The sequence below is a fragment of the Cylas formicarius genome, unplaced genomic scaffold (genome assembly GCF_029955315.1).
Source record: "Cylas formicarius isolate icCylForm1 unplaced genomic scaffold, icCylForm1.1 PGA_scaffold_9__14_contigs__length_23061073, whole genome shotgun sequence".
NCBI classification, from domain to species: Eukaryota; Metazoa; Arthropoda; class Insecta; order Coleoptera; family Brentidae; genus Cylas; species Cylas formicarius.
Window position 1 is genome coordinate 9,504,836 of NW_026844365.1, and position 20,404 is coordinate 9,525,239.

At 34.5% G+C, this 20,404-nt stretch overlaps 1 protein-coding gene across 1 annotated transcript in view; it reads right to left on the reverse strand.

Annotated features, from left to right (window-relative positions):
• LOC132707074 (uncharacterized) overlaps positions 1-20,404 on the reverse strand; it is a 113,793-nt gene that overhangs the window by 71,184 nt on the left and 22,205 nt on the right. The window contains exon 5 of the mRNA XM_060678740.1: positions 7,332-7,436. Coding sequence (XP_060534723.1) covers positions 7,332-7,436 — 105 coding nt within the window. The remainder of the gene's footprint in view (positions 1-7,331; positions 7,437-20,404) is intronic.

A 20,404-nucleotide genomic window follows, 5' to 3' on the forward strand; every position in this document is an offset into this window, starting at 1 on the left:
CTGGTGAATATGGCGTCGTATTACGTGGCAGCTATTCTTACATTTTATGAAATTGGTATAAATACCGTCATAAAAAAAGAAAAATATCGCATTTTAAGGAATATTCCTGGAATTGCAAAAACAAATTCACGCGACATAATTTTAACTTCCAGCTTTTTATGAAAATTACGTTTTAAGTAAAAAAGTAAAAATAAAATGCATTGTAAACAAATAATATATAATATTGGTATTTATCAAAATTAATTTATAGTTTATAAAGCTAATGGTATCTCAATTTAAGTCCTATAAGGGTTTTATAAGGGTGACGAAAACGTTTCTCGCACAATGCACAGGTCCTCACTCTAACTCAATCTCTTAATACTGAGCGACATTTTCTAAGACGCATTTGCTTGAATATAATTATTTCCCGAGTTCTACGACTGCTTTTTGGTGCATTCTTTACAGACCACATAGTTAAGTTAAACGTCCTCGAATCGGGACATAATAAAACGCGCGTTTTTTTCTTTCAGAAATTTTGAGTTACGACCGCGCGTCCCGAATATAAATGGCTTCCAAAATATTACCAGCTTGGTTCGTTAAAATTAGTAGAAAACGTATAGCGTCGCGGTGCCCCGTCTGAAAAGGATTTATCGTCGACGACGCGTATTTGTTGCTTATATTTTTTTTGAAAAATTACATTCGATGCAGTCGCAAGAAGCGAGTCGATGTCGATCAAAGAACCTCTCCGATGAAAACTCTGCAAAACATTTAATAAATGTTTTGTTTCACTGAAGCATTGCGAAATGCTTATAAGTGACAAACCATTATTAAACCAAACCAATAATAATTACAATAATAAAAACAAGGCGAAGAATCTGCTCGTTACATTTATAGTAATACAATATCTACTCATACATGTAAGCAAAAATAAAGATAAAACGAGGATAAAAACATTAACTCACTAGGCATGTGATTATACATAATTTAGGATTTAGGCAAAAAAAAACTATGCTTGATTAAATATAATTCGAGTATTACTTACCTTCGATATTTTAAGTTAATGAGGTCATCAAAAAGTCGTCTGCCCGTCTGAAACGTCCATATTTTGGCATCTTTTTCAAATTTCGTAAAGATGGTTTGTTCTCTTATATATGCTGGTAGCATGTTATATAACCTAGGTGAGAAATACGTAAATGATCGTTGCCCGTGTGTTTTTGTTCTAACTGTGGGATAGGCGTCCTTGTTTTGTCTGTTCCGGGTATGATAAGTGTGATTAGCATTAAGAAAAAGAATTTTTCCTATTTGGATGTCTTTTAATATACTAAAGCAGTATAATTGACGTATATCGAGAATTTCATTCTCATCAAACAGTAGGTCCGATTGGTAGGTTTTTTGTTTGCTATAAATTATTTTTAGAAACCACTTCTGCGACACATTTAGATTTTTCAGGTGATTTTCAGAGACCCCACCCAACCCAGGATGCCATAGGAGAGGTGAGTTCGGCTTAAAAAATCTCGTAGGTAATTAAATTTTGATAGAAGTGGTCTGATTTTTTCTCCTATAGATTTAGTTTGCAGATTCCACTTGAGCTGGCAGTCAATAGTAATACCAAGACAATTAAACGATGTTACTTGCGGAATTTCTGTCATTTTAACTGTTATGGTATTTGGTCTTCTGTAAATTCAATGCAAGTTTATTGTACTGATACCACTTTTTGAGAATCTGCTCAACTTGTAACTTTAACAATTGCCATGTTTTTGCCCTTCCAAAAATTACAGTGTGATCGGCAAAACTGAAAACTGTACTATTGGTGTCAAAATTTAACATATCATTTCCGTTATGTCGACTTTAATATGTTATCGCGTGGATAAAATTTCCGACGTTGCCAAAGTACCAAAGGGTTTTTCTTAGATTGGCAACACATTATACACAAGGTTGTTTTGGATATAATAAGTTTTCAGAATAGAATTTCCGGTAAGAAGTGCATAAAGCCCCCTATTAGTTAATAATAATCTCCCGGTTAAACCGAAACTAACAACTTCAGTTCAAACCTGAAGTAATTTCTTAGTTAAAACTGACCACTTTCGAAATATTTCGAAAACTGGGGTTTTTAAAAAAATCAAATCGATATGTTTAACACTGTAGAAAAATAAGTACTGCGATTTCACTGCACATTTTTCATTTCAGTATCAACAATACCATCAATTTTCGCCATCGTCATTTTTATTCGATGTTCTGCCTTTGGTTCTTTAAGTAAAAAAATAATCCAAGCTACAAAAGGACATTCAAACAAATTCAAATATTACTATGAGGAAATCGGCTTGCTTCAAATCTAAAACTGTTGGATTACCGAAGTCGGTATTAAAATGAACCATTCCTCGCACCGTGTCGATTTACGTCGTAAAAGCTTCGAAACTAACCGAAACTATATCAATATTCAGCTACTTCAGAATTCCAAATAAAATGGGAAAAAACTCCACCATTTTTGCAGAATTGGACGAGACTAACTAAATATAAAATCTAATCATTAAGTATTGTTAATATATATTTTTCAATATCAAGAAAAGAAAGTATTGAAAATAAAAAGCAAAAAGTTTACTTTACAACTTTACTTCAAAATTTGTTTCCCCCGTACTTCAGCACAGTTGTATATAATTTTTGGGTTCATTTTAAAAATAAAACTCTATATGAACGTATGTCCTAAACGTCTTAACAGGGTGGTAAAATTTTAAAAAATAAAATATATACCATGTAATACCATTTTTGGATATTTTAACGAAATTTATTATGCAAGTACTATGTATCAAAAGGCATTATTTCGAGAAACGCAAATTTTAAAAAATAAACATGTCGCGGGCGTACGGAATATCACCTGTTTATTTTGACCACTGATTTCCATTAAAATCAAAATTATTCTTACAATCTCCAATCATTTGCAAAGAAATTGAATTTCTTGATTTTTTTCAATCCTGCATGATTATCGTTATTATTTATTACTTAAGTAATTGTCTATCTGTTTTATTTAAATACTTCAAAAAAATCGAAGTACGAATACGAAGTACGTAAACTTCAATAAATAAAATAAATTGAAATAAGAATCGTTTCATATTTATCTTGTTATGTTATTGCATTACAAAAAATTTTTTCTGAAAGACACTAGAAAAGCTAGATATTTTGTTTTAGATAGATATTTTATTACAACAAAAAGTTCTCGATTTAACCGGTGCAGTGACGACCTAATTAACCAAAATAAAAGCGCGCCACTGCTTTCCTTGAAAAAACACATTTGTATTCATTTAGGAGCAGAGTTCATCTCTTATTTTTTTCTTTAGTCTGACGTACGGTCTTTACTCAAAAATAAAAACTAATTTCTCTGCATGCTGTAATATTAACGATATTGTTATAACCGTACATCAAGACATGTGAAATTCCGCACGCAGGTTTACCAAAAGGCAATATGAAGGACAACCGTTTCTGATTTGCTTTGTGAAATGTAATTATTCATCGTTCCACATTCGAACGCATCGCTAAAGATGCGACATTTTGGCCGAGCACTTTAATCCGGTGTCACATGACCCCGACCCAAACGACCGATACCCTCGGATGGGCGGTTCCACGGTACTAAATTATCTCTGGTCTGACGTCGCCCGGCGCCAGTGTCCATGTGTCAAACTAGACAAGTTTGACGCCTTCGAAGATTTTCAGCTATTTTATCGACGACAGATTGACTGATGGTCCGCACAAATGAGGAACGCGTGAGAATCGGGACCTCGTTGGGTGCCTAACGAGCGGTCATGCGCGCATGTGCGCGACCGATATCAATTTAGACTCGACTTTTCTTTAGCGTTACCGAATTCGATTTGCGTCTTTGTTTGACCCTTCAACACATCCATTTTTCTTGCTTTACTTCGTGTACTTCCATTGTTTTCACTTCTTCATGTGCCTTGACACTTTCAAAAAATCGATGAAACTGATTCTTTTCGAAAGTATACGCGCTCCTCACTCAACTCGAGATCTCGGTAACGGTAAGTCCTAGAGGCCCCCGTTGGTACAGAACGAAACAGCGTCGAAAACATTTTTTTTTTGTGTATAAACATTTTTTTTTGTGTATCCGTTCTCCGTTCTATGTTCCTGGACTTTTTCGACAATAACTTCCGGGCGGTTTGAATTAGACGATTCAAATTTTGCTCCTTTTTAACAGACTACGGAATACACAAGATATCTAAAAATGGTCACGATGAAACCTCGGCGGCCATCTTTTTCCTCGATTTTCGACAGTTTTTTGAACATCGCTATGAAACATAAGTGTCCGAAATTTGAATATATCGAATTGCTATTTTGCATACGTATAGAGCTTACCTGCCTAACGAAACCTATTGAAATTGGGGAGGGGGGGAGTATTTAAAAAAAAATAAAAATCGGGTTTGTAGGGGTCCAAGAAAAAAATCATTTCTCGAAAATGGTTCACACTATAGAAAAAATTCTTGAACCAAAAGACGCAGAAGATTTTGATCCATAAAGTCTTATTCTTAATAATTTTTGAAAAATGTACAGGGTGAACCGAAAATAAAACCAATAACCCAAAATAAAAGAGACTGTGATTAAGATGTCAGTTTCCTTTAAATGACAATAAAGACTGCATAAACAGCTAAAACTTTGGTATTTAAGATTTTCAACAGGGTATTGAAGGTATAAAGTGCTATATTGAAAAATTAACAGGTGTCTTATATTTGCAGCTATCGACTTCAGATTTGTAGAAGTCCACACCCGTTTTCCAACTGTTGAAACAACTTAAATCTTGTAAAGCATTTTTTTTTTAATTTTGAATTTTTTTATTTTTGGATATTTTGGCTTTCAGAAAAAAAAATTCCAATCCGATCGGCAAAATTTGTGATCCAGGAAATGCGGGAGATTGTCGATTGCATACACGGCTTTTCAATTATAGACAGAAATCTAAAAGAAACTGAAAATTGTTCTTTTCGAAATTGAACTATAAGCCGTAAATCAAAATTCGTAAAAAATATGGCTAACCGGTTCAAACAGTGCTATAGACCGTATCAAGGGCTACAATTTCTGTATTTACAGTTTTCGTATATCACATACGCTGTTCGAGATTTTAAAAAGATTCAAATGAAAATCACTATTTCTCGCCCTCAATCTAGACGTGATGACGTCAATTACAATTACGACGTATTGTCAGAAAATAAGACTTTTCTCGAAAACCATTGGAACAATTCATATACCAGGAAACATGGGAGGTCCAGGGCTATAACCTCCATTTCTGACATTTTTTGGATTATATACAGGGTGTAAAAAAATGTGAAAGATCCTAATCATACAGGATGGCCGAGATATTTGAAAAAACATCATTTTAAATCACAATAAACAATACATATTTTAATATTTAGCAAAGTTTGAAGTAACTTTGAAATTCGACGGGATGTGAAAGGCACTTTATACAGGGTGCATGCACAATAAAATCACATCGATTTTGCGAAAGTTCCATAGTGGTCCGCTGGAGCACGATAGAAAAACAATGCATCCCTCTTGGACGAAAAACCCCCAAGCGACTTTTTTAAAATACGAAACAGCTGCGCGCTTCACGCTTCAAACTTGACCCGCCCAGCAACAATTTTTCGACAGCAATCTTGTTCATTACGAACGTTAGCTATCAACACAACAATTCTAACTAACTAACACTTTTACAGAATTGAACATTGTTAAATGCAGTTTACTTAGTTTGTTTATGTTGGCACCGTTGTAAATATTGTATTTAACTGTATTTAGTCTTCGACGGAAGAGCTTTGGATCTCTATCGTCAAGTTGTCATCAATCAAGAGATTAAAGTTATATAAACTAACCAAAACAACTGGCATAAGTTGTAGAACCGCGAATGTCCTCTTCTTCATTTTACTAGTCTGCTGTCTATCTTTCCCTGTACTATTAGTTGCAACAAATGGAATTTGTCATGTCTCATTAGGTGGCTGCGGTATTCAATTTTCCTTTGCTTTTAGTTGAAATATAAGTATGAGCACAAGTGTTGAATTGAATTGAATTGTCTTGCATTTTTAATTCATTTGAATCGTTTGCAGAAGACCTAATTTTTCGCTTAGTACTGTACGAATTTCAAAGCTCTCACTGCACGAACTATCAATTTTAACCTACGCTGACTAATTTCAGAAAATGTTTGCTGCAATTCTGATGTCTCTATAGTCTAATTTTTTTCGCTAAATAAAAACTACTATTCAGTGGAAGAAATTTTAAAAAATGAAAATAAATTAATTTTTGATTGGGCTTGATCTTCAATATATACATTTTTTAATTTGTTTTTTAATTATTTTGTTATTATTTCATGTTTGTCCCTGTGCAAAATTAGTGTGCCGATTGTGTTTCGAAATCCGAACTGTGAGCTACATAACTCCACTTCACAATGTGAATTCTCTTATAAATAATTTCTGGCCAAACTCTAGTAATAGCGTTTGGCTTTTTGGATATGGGTATGAACTTTGATTGTCATATACGTTACTCGGGTGTCCGTTTAACATAAAATATTTAATATTTCACAATGGATTTTATCGGGGCTTAAGGCTTTGTTATTTTTATTGTTATTTTACAGCTTTTTCTACTTCTGACAGAAGGATGGAGGGCTAGAATCGTTGGTCTCAGTTGAACTAGGTGTTTATAAGATCGGCATCAGGCAAAAAACACTGATTTCATACATTTATCTTTGCATATTTCGAAATAAAATTTTCGCTGACGTCGTATATTCCCGTTATTAACTAATTATATTTTCTATTCTTTATCTCTTCTTTTATTGGGATGTGCATATTTTTCATATTTCGATTTATTCTTCAAAATCATATACCAAGAAATGTAAAAAAATTATAATATATAATTTTTGTGCCACACTATTAATTACTGATGTTCTCAATGCCGAAATATTTGCGACAAATCGATTTTTATATTACAATGTCAAAGTATATGGCATCAGTCGGCGACAAATATAGTCATAACAATTATATAGTTGTTCTTTTAAATTCGTTAATTGTGAAAAATGTGTTTTTTTATTAAAACAACAATTAAATAGTTAATTGCGTTATTTCATAGAATCGGAGTACATTTTTTTCTTGTCTAGGTTAAACGCGATTGCAAGAAATAATTTCATTTGCTACCGTAAATGCAAATGTTGAGAAGTTGTTAACAAAACGACAGCAACCAGTATATAACAACAGTTTTACAATTTACAACATTATTTATTATTAAGCGAATTTAACACCAGTAATTTAAATTTAAAAAACTAAACTGACTCTTTTGTTTCACGAAAGGAGGACGAGATCAAAGAACAGACTCACCTTTTTATGCACCAATCTGGGCTCTGATCTTGCCAGCTTCATCAGCTCCTGGCAGTCGCCACGGCTAGCAGTGACGTACCACTCCTGACACTTTTTCGGTTCCAGCTGTAACAGATTCAACGGCACCCGATTTACATTGGTTTTCACTTTTTTGGTGTTTTATTTTCATATATCGTTATATATATATATATATATATATATATATATATATATATATATATATATATATATATATATATATACAAATATAAAAATAGCTTTCAGAACTAACAACGCAATAGGAAAATATCTAAAAAACAATAAAACGAAATGTCCAAAATCCCAAAAATCAGGTGTCTACAGATTGAAATGTGGATCTTGTCCTAAAATTTATATTGGACAAACAGGTAGATCCTTCAAGAAACGCATTAATGATCTAGATTCTAATTATGCTACCCACTTAAACACAGAAAAACACATTTTTCACGAAAATGTTGATATATTACATACAGCCACAAAAAGTAGAAAATTAAATTTATTGAAAGCAATGGAGATTGACAAAATGAGACATTCAAATGTATTGCTTAACGATCAATTAGATTTAAATACCTCTCCTTTATTGAACTTAAATTCTCACAACAACATTAATTAAGGTTTTATTAATTAATTAATTAAAGAGACGGTGTTATAGAAACAATTGTCATGTCGAAATATATCAATACGTGAAAATCTGAACTTTTAGTTCTTATTTATTTTCATCAAGTAAAAGCCACATCAGTTTAATATAACAACCGCAAAAATCAGTAAAGTTAATGCGAACGGTATGTGAAATTTCTGTGGGAAACTTAAATTATACATATCACTTTACTTCCTGAATAGTCCACTAGATTTAAATTGTAGGTTACAAAGCGTAGTATTTAAATTGTCTGATATATTGCATAACATTTTTCTGTGAATTATTTTTTGGGTACATTTTTGCAAAACAACAAGAATACATTCACTGACATGGCCGTCAGAACTAACAAACGTCAAAATTAAAACCGCGCGTTAAATCCCGGAAATGTTTGAAGTGGCTCGGATCCGGAACTGACGTGGTAAAGTGACGCTTTCCGTACGGTAGATCGGTTTGTAATTATATATTTTACAGACGAGAGTAGACAAAAATACCTAATTATACATCGATCTAGCGTGTGAGAAGCGTCGCTTTAGTACGTGAGTTTCTTGTCCCATGGATCCGAGTCACTTCGGATGTTTTAGTATATTTTAAGCACGGCTTGAATTTTGACGTTTGTCACTTCTGACGGTCATGTCAGTGAATGAATTCGTGTTGTTTAGCAAAAATCTATCCAAAAACCAATGATCGAAGAAAAAGTATAGTATGCAACAGGTTTGGCAAACTTTTTAAATCACTCGTTTATTAAGTACTCGCTCTGTTCGTGCCAAATAAACTCGTGACTACGTTTAATATAAGACTTTAGTCACTTTTCATTGTTACTTTGGACGTATCATTTATTGTTGTGTAAGGTTCACCTTTATTCTATAATTCGAGCATGAGTGTTACCCGTTGGAGCAAGGCAGACGCTAGAATCTTTTATCCATCCGTCGTGCTACAGAAAAGCTGAATTGGTGAACCGAGAATGCCGCCACAGGCGAAAACGGATACGCTACCGTACATGTTAATTAGAAATTTAATTATTATACCACTTATTATAATGCCAATATTACAGATTGTCGGATAGCTATCTCCAGGCCGTGTATGTAATTTAAAACCGTTGCTAGATCCGAACTCAAAGCGTAAAACAGGCGAGAAACGTTATATATACTTTTTTTCCGATGAGTTCAATGTGACGTCATCGATGCTCCGAAGAAGGGTAAAATATACCAAATCACCGGTTTTGAGAGACGCAAAACGCATTAATTACAATTAAACTACTTAAATAACACTGTAGGTTAACGTGTGTTGACGTCAGAGGCATGACAATTTGAAAAAAATTTCTCTCCTTTTATTTTAGATTTGTATGACAATATAAAAAACGCTTTTATGTCAACTCCAGAAAATCAATAATAATAATAATAATAATAATAATAATAATAATAATAATAAATAATAATAATATAAAATAATTATACTTCGACCTAACTATATTTTTAAAGACGAGGATTTTGCAGCTAGTATAGAAACTCAAAGTTAAGAAAATAAAAATTTGTTTTCACTTACTGCACGCAATTCAAGTTAAACTAGATTAGTCTCTTTGTCTAACCTCTCGACATCTCTATATTTCCTTCCATTGTGTATTTTTGCGACTTTAAAATATCCTGCGACACTTTTTTGATCTGGTTGTAATAAAATTCAAAAAGAAGACCATCTCTCAAAGCGGAGTAGTAAACTCAAGAGAAAAGAAACAACCTTGTCCTCCTCCACATTGGCGTGTAGATGGTTGCTTAAGGAGCTGACTCGAAATCTCGAATACCCGAACACCAGCAATAACAAGAAGTTTGTCCTCCTGTGTTTTCAATCTACATATGGCCGATTTAAAAATTAAATCTAGAAGAACAAGGGTTCAAAAGTCTAAGGGCTCTGTTTTCGGCTACGATCTCATTTATGTATCACCAAAAAGCAACTCCACGTAAAAATGCTCTTACAAGCTTACAAGTAAGAATGGGGGATGATAGTATGAGTCAAGCGTAAGACATCGAAATTACATTTTTCAAAGAAACTTCCACAGGCTACTGTAATACTTTTTACAAAAGTTCTGCATTCCTCCTGCGTCGGTGTTAGCTGAGTCCAACTTGCTGACGTTTCGCCAATCTTGTGGGTTTCTTCAGAGCTTGACTGAAACTGCCTCGCATTTTAATGTGTATCTTATAATTGTTTGAGGGGGGCAGAACTAAATGAGGGGTGGATGGCTGATTCCCATATCGGTGACATGTAGAGACCTGAGTTTTTTCGTTGTTTGTGCGGTTTCGTGGTTGTGTTCGGCAACTGCTGATGAGTTTGTATTAGTCTTAAGGCTCTTTCTTTTGAGCCTAGCAAATATTTTTTGTCCGGTCTCTCCAAAGTATTCTTTGCCACCTACACGTGGAATGCTATAAACTCCTGGCATCTCAAATTGAATTTCGTCTTTGACGGACCGCAGATGTTGAGAGATTTTTGGACAAGTGGTAAATCTGGTTTTGAAGTTATATTTCTTTAGAAACTTTTGAAATGCGGTCAGCGATGTTTTGAATATAAGGAAGGACAACTGTGGCAAGTGTGGGTTTGCTTTCGGTTTTATTGCTAACCGAAGGTTGGTGAAGGGTATTTTGTGATGGAACGCTTAATATCGTTAATGTGGAAATTATTAGAGAGGAGAGCAGAGGTAATGTGTTCTAATTCTGGGTTCAATGATTTGGGCTGAGATAGTTTTATGGCTTTGCAAACAAGAGAATTGATAACCGATGATTTTTGTGCCGGATAGTGATGTGACAATACATTAAGGTATCGATCTGTGTGCGTAGGTTTTCTATAAACGCAATGACACAATGTTAGGTCTAATTTTCTATTGATAAGAATATCTAAGAATGGGAGGTTGTTGTTAGTTTCTATTTCAATGGTAAAACGTATGTTAGGGTGTATAGAGTTTAAATGTCTCAGAAAATCTATCACGGATACGAGGAGGTACCCAAAAAAAAACCGGAATCATTTTGTACAAACTACATATTGTTTTGAAAATCACAGAACGACCTTATCCCCTTCAAAATACTCTCCATTACAACTAATACATTTGTCCCAGCGGTGCTTCCACTGTACGAAACATTTTTTATATTCATCTTTTTTTTCTTGACCTCTTCAATGTTGTCAAATCGCTGTCCTTTCATGTTCCTTTTCATACGTGGAAATAAGAAGAAGTCACACGGAGCGAGATCAGGCGAGTAAGGTGCATGGGGCAGAGGAACCATGCCATTTTTAGCCAAAAACTGCTTAACAGAAATGGCTGTGTGTGCAGGTGCGTTATCGTGGTGAAAGAACCAGTCCCCTGTCCGCCACAAATCGAGTCTTTTTTGTCGGATACTGTTGCGCAATCTTCTTAAAACTTCCAGATAAAAAGCTTGATTAACGGTCTCACCTGGTGGAACGAACTATACATGAACTACGCTGTTGATGTCGAAAAAGCAAATCAGCATCGTTTTGATGTTTGATTTGATCTGACGACATTTTTTTGGACGGGGAGACAGTGACGCCTTCCATTGGCTGGACTGTTGCTTCGTTTCTGGATCGTAACCATAGCACCATGACTCGTCACCAGTAATGATCTTTGAAAAAAAATCTGGATCCGTTTCAAGCTGTTGATTCAAAGCACGACATGTTTCAACTCGATGTTCTTTTTGCATGTCAGTCAGAACACGAGGAACAAACTTGGCAGCAACTCTTTTCATTCCAAAATCTTCGGTTAAAATTCGCTGAACCGTGCTGCAAGACAACCCACTAATCTTTGATAATTGTTCAATTGTCTGTCGACGGTCTGTGAGTACAAACCCTCGAATCTTGATCAGTTGACGGACGTCCAGAACGAGGTCGGTCATCAATTGACTCGTCGCCATTTTTGAAGCGAACAAATCACTGGTACACTTGTGTTTTTCCCATCGCATCGTCTTTATAAGCTGTTTTTAACATTGAAACAGTTTCAGCAGCACTTTTACCGAGCAGAAAACTTCTTCTTTTAAACTTGCCATCGAAAAAAACGAAATAACAAAAAAACAGCTTTAACAAAAATGGTACTGCAAGTGAACAAAACAAGTTAAATTTAAAACGAAGGTGGCGTTGAATTCGCAATAAGTTGTACTATCTACAACCTAGCGGCAGAAAGGTGTACTATACAAGCTCTGCGCGCGGCAATCCAATTTCGGTTTTTCATGGGTACCCACTCGTATATATAACAGAAGTATCATCAATGTAGCGGTCCCATAATTTTGGTTTTAGATGGAAGGTATCGAGAGCTTTCTTGTCAAAGGCTTCCTTCCATAAATATATTCGCGATGACTGGTGATAGTAGCGAACCCATAGCTGTTATAAGAAAAACATGTTCAGGGCAAGCATTTTTCAATTAAGGTGAGAAGGTTTGGTTCCAGATGCTCGGATTTTAATATAAATGAAATTATGTTGAGAGCTTCAGGAATAGTGACTTTAGTAAAGAGGAATTCTATGTCGAAACTAACCAGAATATCTTGTGTATCTAATGTAGTGCTTTTTAATTGTTCAATGAAGTGAAAGGAATTAAGTACGAGACTATGTTTTAATAAGGAAGTTGGATATTTTGTAATTTTGCGGGAGAACCAATGGTGCTGACAATAAGTCGAATGGGAAATCTTGGTTTGTGAATCTTTTTGAGTCCGTAGAGCCGAGGAATTTTAGAGTCATGAGGGGTGACAGATTTTTTCACGGAGTCTGATAGAGAAGAAACCTTAATGATAGATTTAAGGTTGCGTTCCATAAATGACGTAGGATATTTTTAAAGCTGACTATATGATCAGTCTGTAAGAATATCTTGAATCATTTCCTGATATTCATTTGTGTTCACGACCACCGTATCATTTCCTTTATCTGCAGGATTACGATGTAGGGATTAGATTTTAGAGATTTTAGGGCAACGCCTTCACGCTTTGCAATTTAGATAAGGTGGTTATGATTTTTTAAGGATTTTTGCCGTTTCAAATCAAATTTCATTAGCTGTTTGACATGGTAGTTTGTTTAGGATAGACTCGACATTTGAAATGATTTCCTCTTTTAAAAGAACTGATTTTTTCGTTTCCGAAAGTTGGTGCGATGATACATTTTGATGATACATGATTGATAGTTAAGAAGAGTTCGATGTTTTCCCTAATGTTGACGTTAGTTTTTAAAATTTCTGAATTTGATTCTAGGTAGAAGATAAGCGGAAATTTAAAGCCTCCCGGCCTCCCTCAAACAATATAAAAGCAGGTACAGAGTAAAATGTGAGCCAGTTTCAGTCAAGCTCTGAAGAAGCCAACAGGATGGTTGGCGAAACGTTAGCTAGTTCCAGGCAACAAAAACCGACGCAGGAGGAATCCAGAAGTTTTATAAAATGTATCCAACTTACATTTATACATTTTTACATTTTAGAATCGACAGTTCAATAATACTAGTAAGAAGCTGCCACTTATAAGTAGACCCATAAATATTGCTTATGTAGAAAAAATCGTTGCAATAGGGTTTTTAATAACTTAGATTCATTTTTAATTACAATTTAGCCTACATACGATTTGATGACCATTAACCTCTACAGCCAGTTTGACCATTGTAAAATTGAAAATGCCTAAAGCCTTACGGCTTCGCCTACAACAATGTATTGTGTTGCTGAGTCAATCTATGCATCCAATGAAAGCGATAAAGACGATGGAGCATTTTTTCTGTGAGAAAAGTGACGTTGATGCAACTGGTCTGTATGATGGATATTTTCATTTCCCGAAGAAATCGACAACTTCAAATTGCCAAAATCGTTAAGTGTAACGTGTTAATGCTTGTTACATTTACTTTTATATACTTGTCGCTTTTACAGGACTTGTCCAACCGACATTACCGGGGAACGGTGCATTGTTTCGTAATATTATTGGAAATGAAAAATCATTAATTATTTAATACACTACCCCAATTTGGGGTAATACCAGGTCCGCCCTAAGAATAATAAGTCATTTATATGCGAGACGTGTGGTGTACCGCGAAAGGTGATGCTTTGCCATCGATAACGCAACATTATTAAGCAATTTACTAACATTGTAAAGACCGCTTGTATACAAATGAGTTTTATTAAAAGCCGCGATGCGTGTCGCGGTAAATTAGATTTTTTTTTTTGAGTGGGAGAACGGGGTAATATTCGCCGTAACCTTTTCCGTTTTCTTTCTTAATCAGCGGGTTAGTAAAGCGAACGAGACATTAAATGAAAACATTAATGTGGGACAAACGGTATACTAAACGAAAAAACAAAAGAAAACCAAGAAAATAAACACAGAGACGAAGCATAAAGCAAAATACATTCATTTCATATCTGACGATTAGAAGAGAAGAAAAATATAAAATATTTATGGTTCATGGTCATTTATTGGGCTCTGCTTTCCTCTTCACCATCCAGACGTTCAATTAATACATCCTCCAATGTTTTCAACGATAATGAAAGCAATATAAATGTTCTTGGTACGAGATTTTCAAATTTAGTTACCAGAAAGTCCAAATATGAGCTATTTGGTTAAAAAAAGAAAGCGTATTAAACAGATTCGATTCTGCAGGATTTTTTCGTTCGGATTGAATTGCAAATTGCAAATTTATTGGTTATTACTCGGTTAATATGTAAGGTTGTTGCAGAACACGAAGACATTTGATGAGACTAAAATAAAAACAAGATGACAAGGGTAACAGTAATTTTAGCTAATTTCAACTTCCTGTCACTTTTACATACGTCTAAATATGAGAGTTGCATTAATACACTGTGTTTGCTTCACTCTCTTCTGGACGAGAAGTTGATGACAATTATGTAATACAAGGACCTGTCAAATGAAACCCAACATGGCGTCCCAGAGCAAACAAAAAAAGTAAATGACGTTTCTTTATAAACAAAATAGTTTGTTTTTTAAGAAATTGTCTTATTTTGAGTCTGTTGAAAGTGTTTAGGTGTTTTCTAAACCATAAAAAGTTTATTATTTTTTGGTTTTAAAGTGTATTTTGTTTTTCTTAACTCTTAGTAGGTATTGTGTAAAAACATTCGATTTCGTTAGTGTACTAATACTACATCAATTTTAAGGACATCAAATACGAAACAGGTTCAAAATGTCTACAACTTGTGTTGTGGTTGTGGAAAATCGCCATATGCTTCAATGGATGATACATCAAATATAAGCAAATGGAAATATTATACTGGCTTTGAATATGGTGGTTCATTTGTTAATATTTGAAAGCATAAAAGAATGTGTTCTCATTACGAATACCACAGCACTAAGTTGCTTTAATTAGGTGATCCTCGCCCTGAAGGACTGAATCACCACTTTAAGGATTTGGCATATCATTTTAAAATTTGTATTTTTAAAATGCCCATTTTAAACTATTAATTAACAAATGTGTGTGCTCTAAAGACCAAAACTTTTTATGTAAAACAAAATTAATATTACAACCTAAACTATTATTACAATAAAAAAAAAATATTTTTAAAAATTTATTTTGAATCAGAACATTGGCAATACCAAGATGCACTGGCAACAGATTCTAAATTTACACATTCAAAATGAAAGCAATATGTTACACATGTTTCTTGCTCCAATTTTATCATGGGTCAACTCCATTACAAATGAAATATTGAGTAACTTCGGCAGCTCCCATTTCATTGGTGAAGAATTTACCCAAGAGTTCTGGTATTATGATTTCAGAATGATTCTGAAGAGCAACTTTAAAATTTTTACGCCAAAATTCCCAATTTGGATAAATTCTTTGTTTAAAGAATATATTCCGCGACCATATAACAAAATCGCAACATTGCAGATTTGATAACAAACACTTGAGTCAGCACTTAATAATCAATATGATCCGTTTTCAAATATACTTGACCATCATTTCTAAAAAGGCATGAAATTTTTTATTTAAAATACTCGTCAATGTCCACAACATGATTTGTTTTTAATAAATATGGGCACTTAATTTAAAAGCACCTTCCCATAGAACATTCAAAAAACACTAATCAGTCTGAACAGTTGAGGTCACTTTTCAATTACTAAAGAAAAATGCCGTTTCTTATGGTAGTACCCACTTTTAAAACAAATCTCTTAAAAGTTTTCATCTGCTTCTTAAAGGCTATGGGAAACAACAAATAACTTATAATATCCGTATTGGTGACAGGTTGTTGAACAGGTAGTAGTCTAAACTATCCATGTTTAAAATAAATGGATCTAAACCATGTACTAATTATACTGATATCTACAAAAAAAATCATGAGGTCAACAACACCAACTATTTTACAGATTTTTAATATTACCTTCCACCAATATTGGGATTTTTTTGTAATAATTTTTTTCAATCTCAAAATAACTAACACCCATAATAGGGCGTTGCTAAAAATAGATCAAATGATTTTCTAGCTGACCTGAAACTTTTTGCCCTAAAATAATTTATTTGCATCTAATAGGTTATGTTGAAAATATAATAATAATAATAATAATATTCTTTATTGAGGTATTTTAAATTATTGCAAAAAATAAAAAAAAATAACCTAATACAAACTAATATAGTTACACACCTCAAACGAAGAAGTCTAGTTTAAGATCTTCAACTCAGCTACCCGACATTAATACTTATTATATTATATTACAATAATAATGAAACAACTTTAATAATAATAATATTAATAATATATTATATTAATAATATTAATTTGTTTAGGACAGAGACTTTTGTAATTCCAATAAATGGACCTTAATTTTTTTCCTAAATATTAGAACTGAACTGGATTCAAAATATTTATTATATATATACTGGGGCATATCCAGAATCTTTTTCGTCCTTAAAGAAGCATTGTGAATTTCATACCGAAATACTAGACAATCTTTCAGGTATGGTAAAGAATATTTTACAACCTTAAATACAACAATTGCGAGTAAAAATTGAAATAGGTATTTAATTTTAAGCCATTTCAATGTAAATATATTTTCTGATATACGATCAAACTTTCTCAAGTCATGAACGAATCGGGAACAGCTGTCCTTTATTTTTTGCAATCTGGATTTATCAGCTACGGTTATGAGTGGATAGCATATTGAAATACAGTATATAACTTTAAAAAGGATACAGGCCCAAAGGGTTTTTTCGTACTTTACGATTCAATATATGCGTATTTGCAGAGAGCGTTTTGAGGGATATATGAGTCTTTTTACATAAATTAGAAATGTGGATACAAAAAATTATAGTTTTCAAAGGGAAAAAATAACATCATTGGTGTTTTTGTAGAATAAGGTTTAAGATTATGTTTTTTGCTATATTGAGAAAGACTTTTAAGATCGAAACTAAGATTAGCTTCGATGTTATCATAATTAGTTGAGTTAAATGTTTGTAACAGCGGGGTGTCGTGAGCATATGAATGAATTTGGGAAAATTTAACTCCTTTAGACATATCAAATGCGTACAAGAAATACAACTAAGGTCCAAATCTGATAGATTCGTGAAACCAAAGTGCTTTAGTTTAGTAGCACAATAACTCTTGATCCACGCAACCGAATACCTTTCAAGTCAAGTAAGACCAGTATCGTTGATACATTTTTATCTAAATTTTTTATTATTACATCATTGAAACCACAAATGAATGAAACCAATATGAAACCACTAATCTTGTTAAATTCATTTTATTTGATAATTCTTCATCAAGGCAGACGACTAAAATAAGGGGTGTTTTTTTCGATGTGTAGAACTTTAAGTTGCAATAAAACAACGATGGATTATTCGATTGACATGAATTTTATTTATCCGAAAGATAATCTTGTGGCATTACATTTTAAATATCATTTCTGGCATATGACCGCCACTGCTGGCGCGGATGTAGTCCAATCTGGACGTTTAATTTTCGATGACTTTTTCCAACATTTGTGGCCGTATATCGGCAATAATACGGCGAATGTTGTCTTCCAAGTGGTCAAGCGTTTGGGGCTTATCCGCATAGACCAATGACTTTACATAGCCCCACTAAAGCAGTCTAGCGGTGTGAAATCACAAGATCTTGAAAGCCAATTCACAGGTCCAAAACGTGAAATTAGGCGGTCACCAAACGTGTCTTTCAATAAATTGATTGTGGCACGAGCTGTGTGACATGTTGCGCCGTCTTGTTGAAACCACATCTCCTGGACATCATGGTTATTCAATTCAGGAATGAAAGAGTTAGTAATCATAACTCTACACCGATCACCATTGACTGTAACGTTCTGGCCGTCATCGTTTTTGAAGAAGTACGGACCAATGATTCCACCAGCCCATAAAGCGCACCAAACAGTCAGTTTTTCTGGATGTAACGGTGTTTCGACATGCGGCAAAATTAGCTTATGAAAATCGGGAACAACGGCAATCTCGTTTTGCGCCCATTCGACGAATCTACGCCTTACTTGATGATCGTTTGGTTTCAATTCTTGCACGAGTTGGATTTTGTAAGCACGTAAACCAAGATCCTTTCGCAAAATCTTCCATAAAGTGGATGGACACAGATTCAATTCCTGTGCTCGGTGGCGGATGGACTCATTCGGGTCTTCCTCAATGCTACGCTCTACAGCAGCAATAGCTTCTTTTGTACGCACCGTACGGCGTCTCTGGGGATGCGAGTTATCAATAAGAGTAAACGTGGTGCGAAAACGTTCCATGGTTAATCGAATTAACTGATCTGATGGACGATTTTGTCGACGACAAAATCGACATAGTGCGCGATACGTGTTCCGCACAGAACCATTATTTTCGAAATAAAATTGCACTATTTGCAAGCGTTGTACAGGCGTGAGTCTATTCATGATGAATTGCCCAACCAAACTGAGAGTAAATCACTTGACAGCTGTTAAATCGGTCGCCATCTTGAACAGTAATGCCCACTTAAAGTTCTATACATCGAAAAAAAACACCCATTATAATCGATTAATATAGTTTATGCAGCAAATTCGTACGTAAATATTCAAATTGACGAGTATGCATTAATAAATTCCATAACTTAGTCAATTTATATTCCTAAGCGTAAGAGTAAGGCTTAGTAAATTGCTAAACTTGAAGTTCAAATATCCTGTATATTTACTTCCCATGCGAGGGCACCTTGTAATTTGCTTACAATGTCGCGATATTGCTCCACTCTTTAATTAAGCGCCTATTAGTCGGAGTGCGTAAAAAATACCTTTTTATACGACAGCGAAGGCCGTTTGGAAATAACAAAAACGATTGCCAAAAACAGCAATTGCTCCCCCGTCGATAAATATGAAGGACGCGCGTCAACTTTGCCCTCCCTAATTGCCGACCCCAAATCTTCTGAAATATACGTCGGCATTTTTTTTTCTCTTTTATTGCCCGTTCCTACCGACGCCCATTAAACGCCAATTACCGAACGGTAATAGTTTATAAATTGAAATTGAAATGGAGATCGGCCTTCCGCCGTGACACAATAAACGTAACGCATATTCACAATTACGGAAAGTTAAAAATTGTGTTTCCAGATAAACTAATTGCTCTTCTAAGAGGTTGAATGGCGTCACAGTGAACCTTGAATAAATTAAGGGGACGCCGCCATTTTTTTGTTTCTGTTTTTGTGCCCGAACGCTTGTTCTTTACTTTTTCAATTTTAGCAAAGGAAACCGCGGAAATTACACGCGGTGGCCGTCTCTGCATGAATCTGAGTGAACAATTCTCTTCTTCTAAAGCTTCATGTATGTTGCGGATGACCTCCTATTCTGAACTGATTTACTACTGTCCGAAATAGAAATTCTACATCTGCCAAAACATTTTTTGGTTTACCCCCTACCCCTACTTCTAACTTTTTTTAATATTGTGCAAAACAGCGATTCCAAGTGTATTTTCAAGCTTCGAGACCATAGAACAATACGGTGAGCACATAACACCAAAGAAGCATCTAACCAACTAACCAAGATGCTTCTTAGGTGTTATATGATGGCCTTCCTGGACAGGTACGTTTACCCATCCTATGAGTTTCACAGGTTTTTGATTGATTGTAGGTTGACAGTTTCTTTTTTGCTTATGACACATGGCTTCGTCATATTGACGATTATGGCCAGAACCTAATTTTTACTGACCAGTCTGTTCTGTCCACAAGTTGCAATCCCTTTCGACTATGCATGCATCCTTGTCTTGGGCCTGAGTTCTCCGACTCTGAGGGCGGTATTTTGATCTTTTTCATCTAAACTATTTCTAATGTATGTGGCTTCATTACCTATGATGGGTGGAAACGGACTACGTCCACCGATATAACACCAACTTGAATGATATTGAATTCAGTTAATTGATAACACTCTAACAACGACAAGGCTTTTCACTGCCGAATATAGACGATCAGACAGCTTCTGTGATAGTATTCGATGACTTCCGC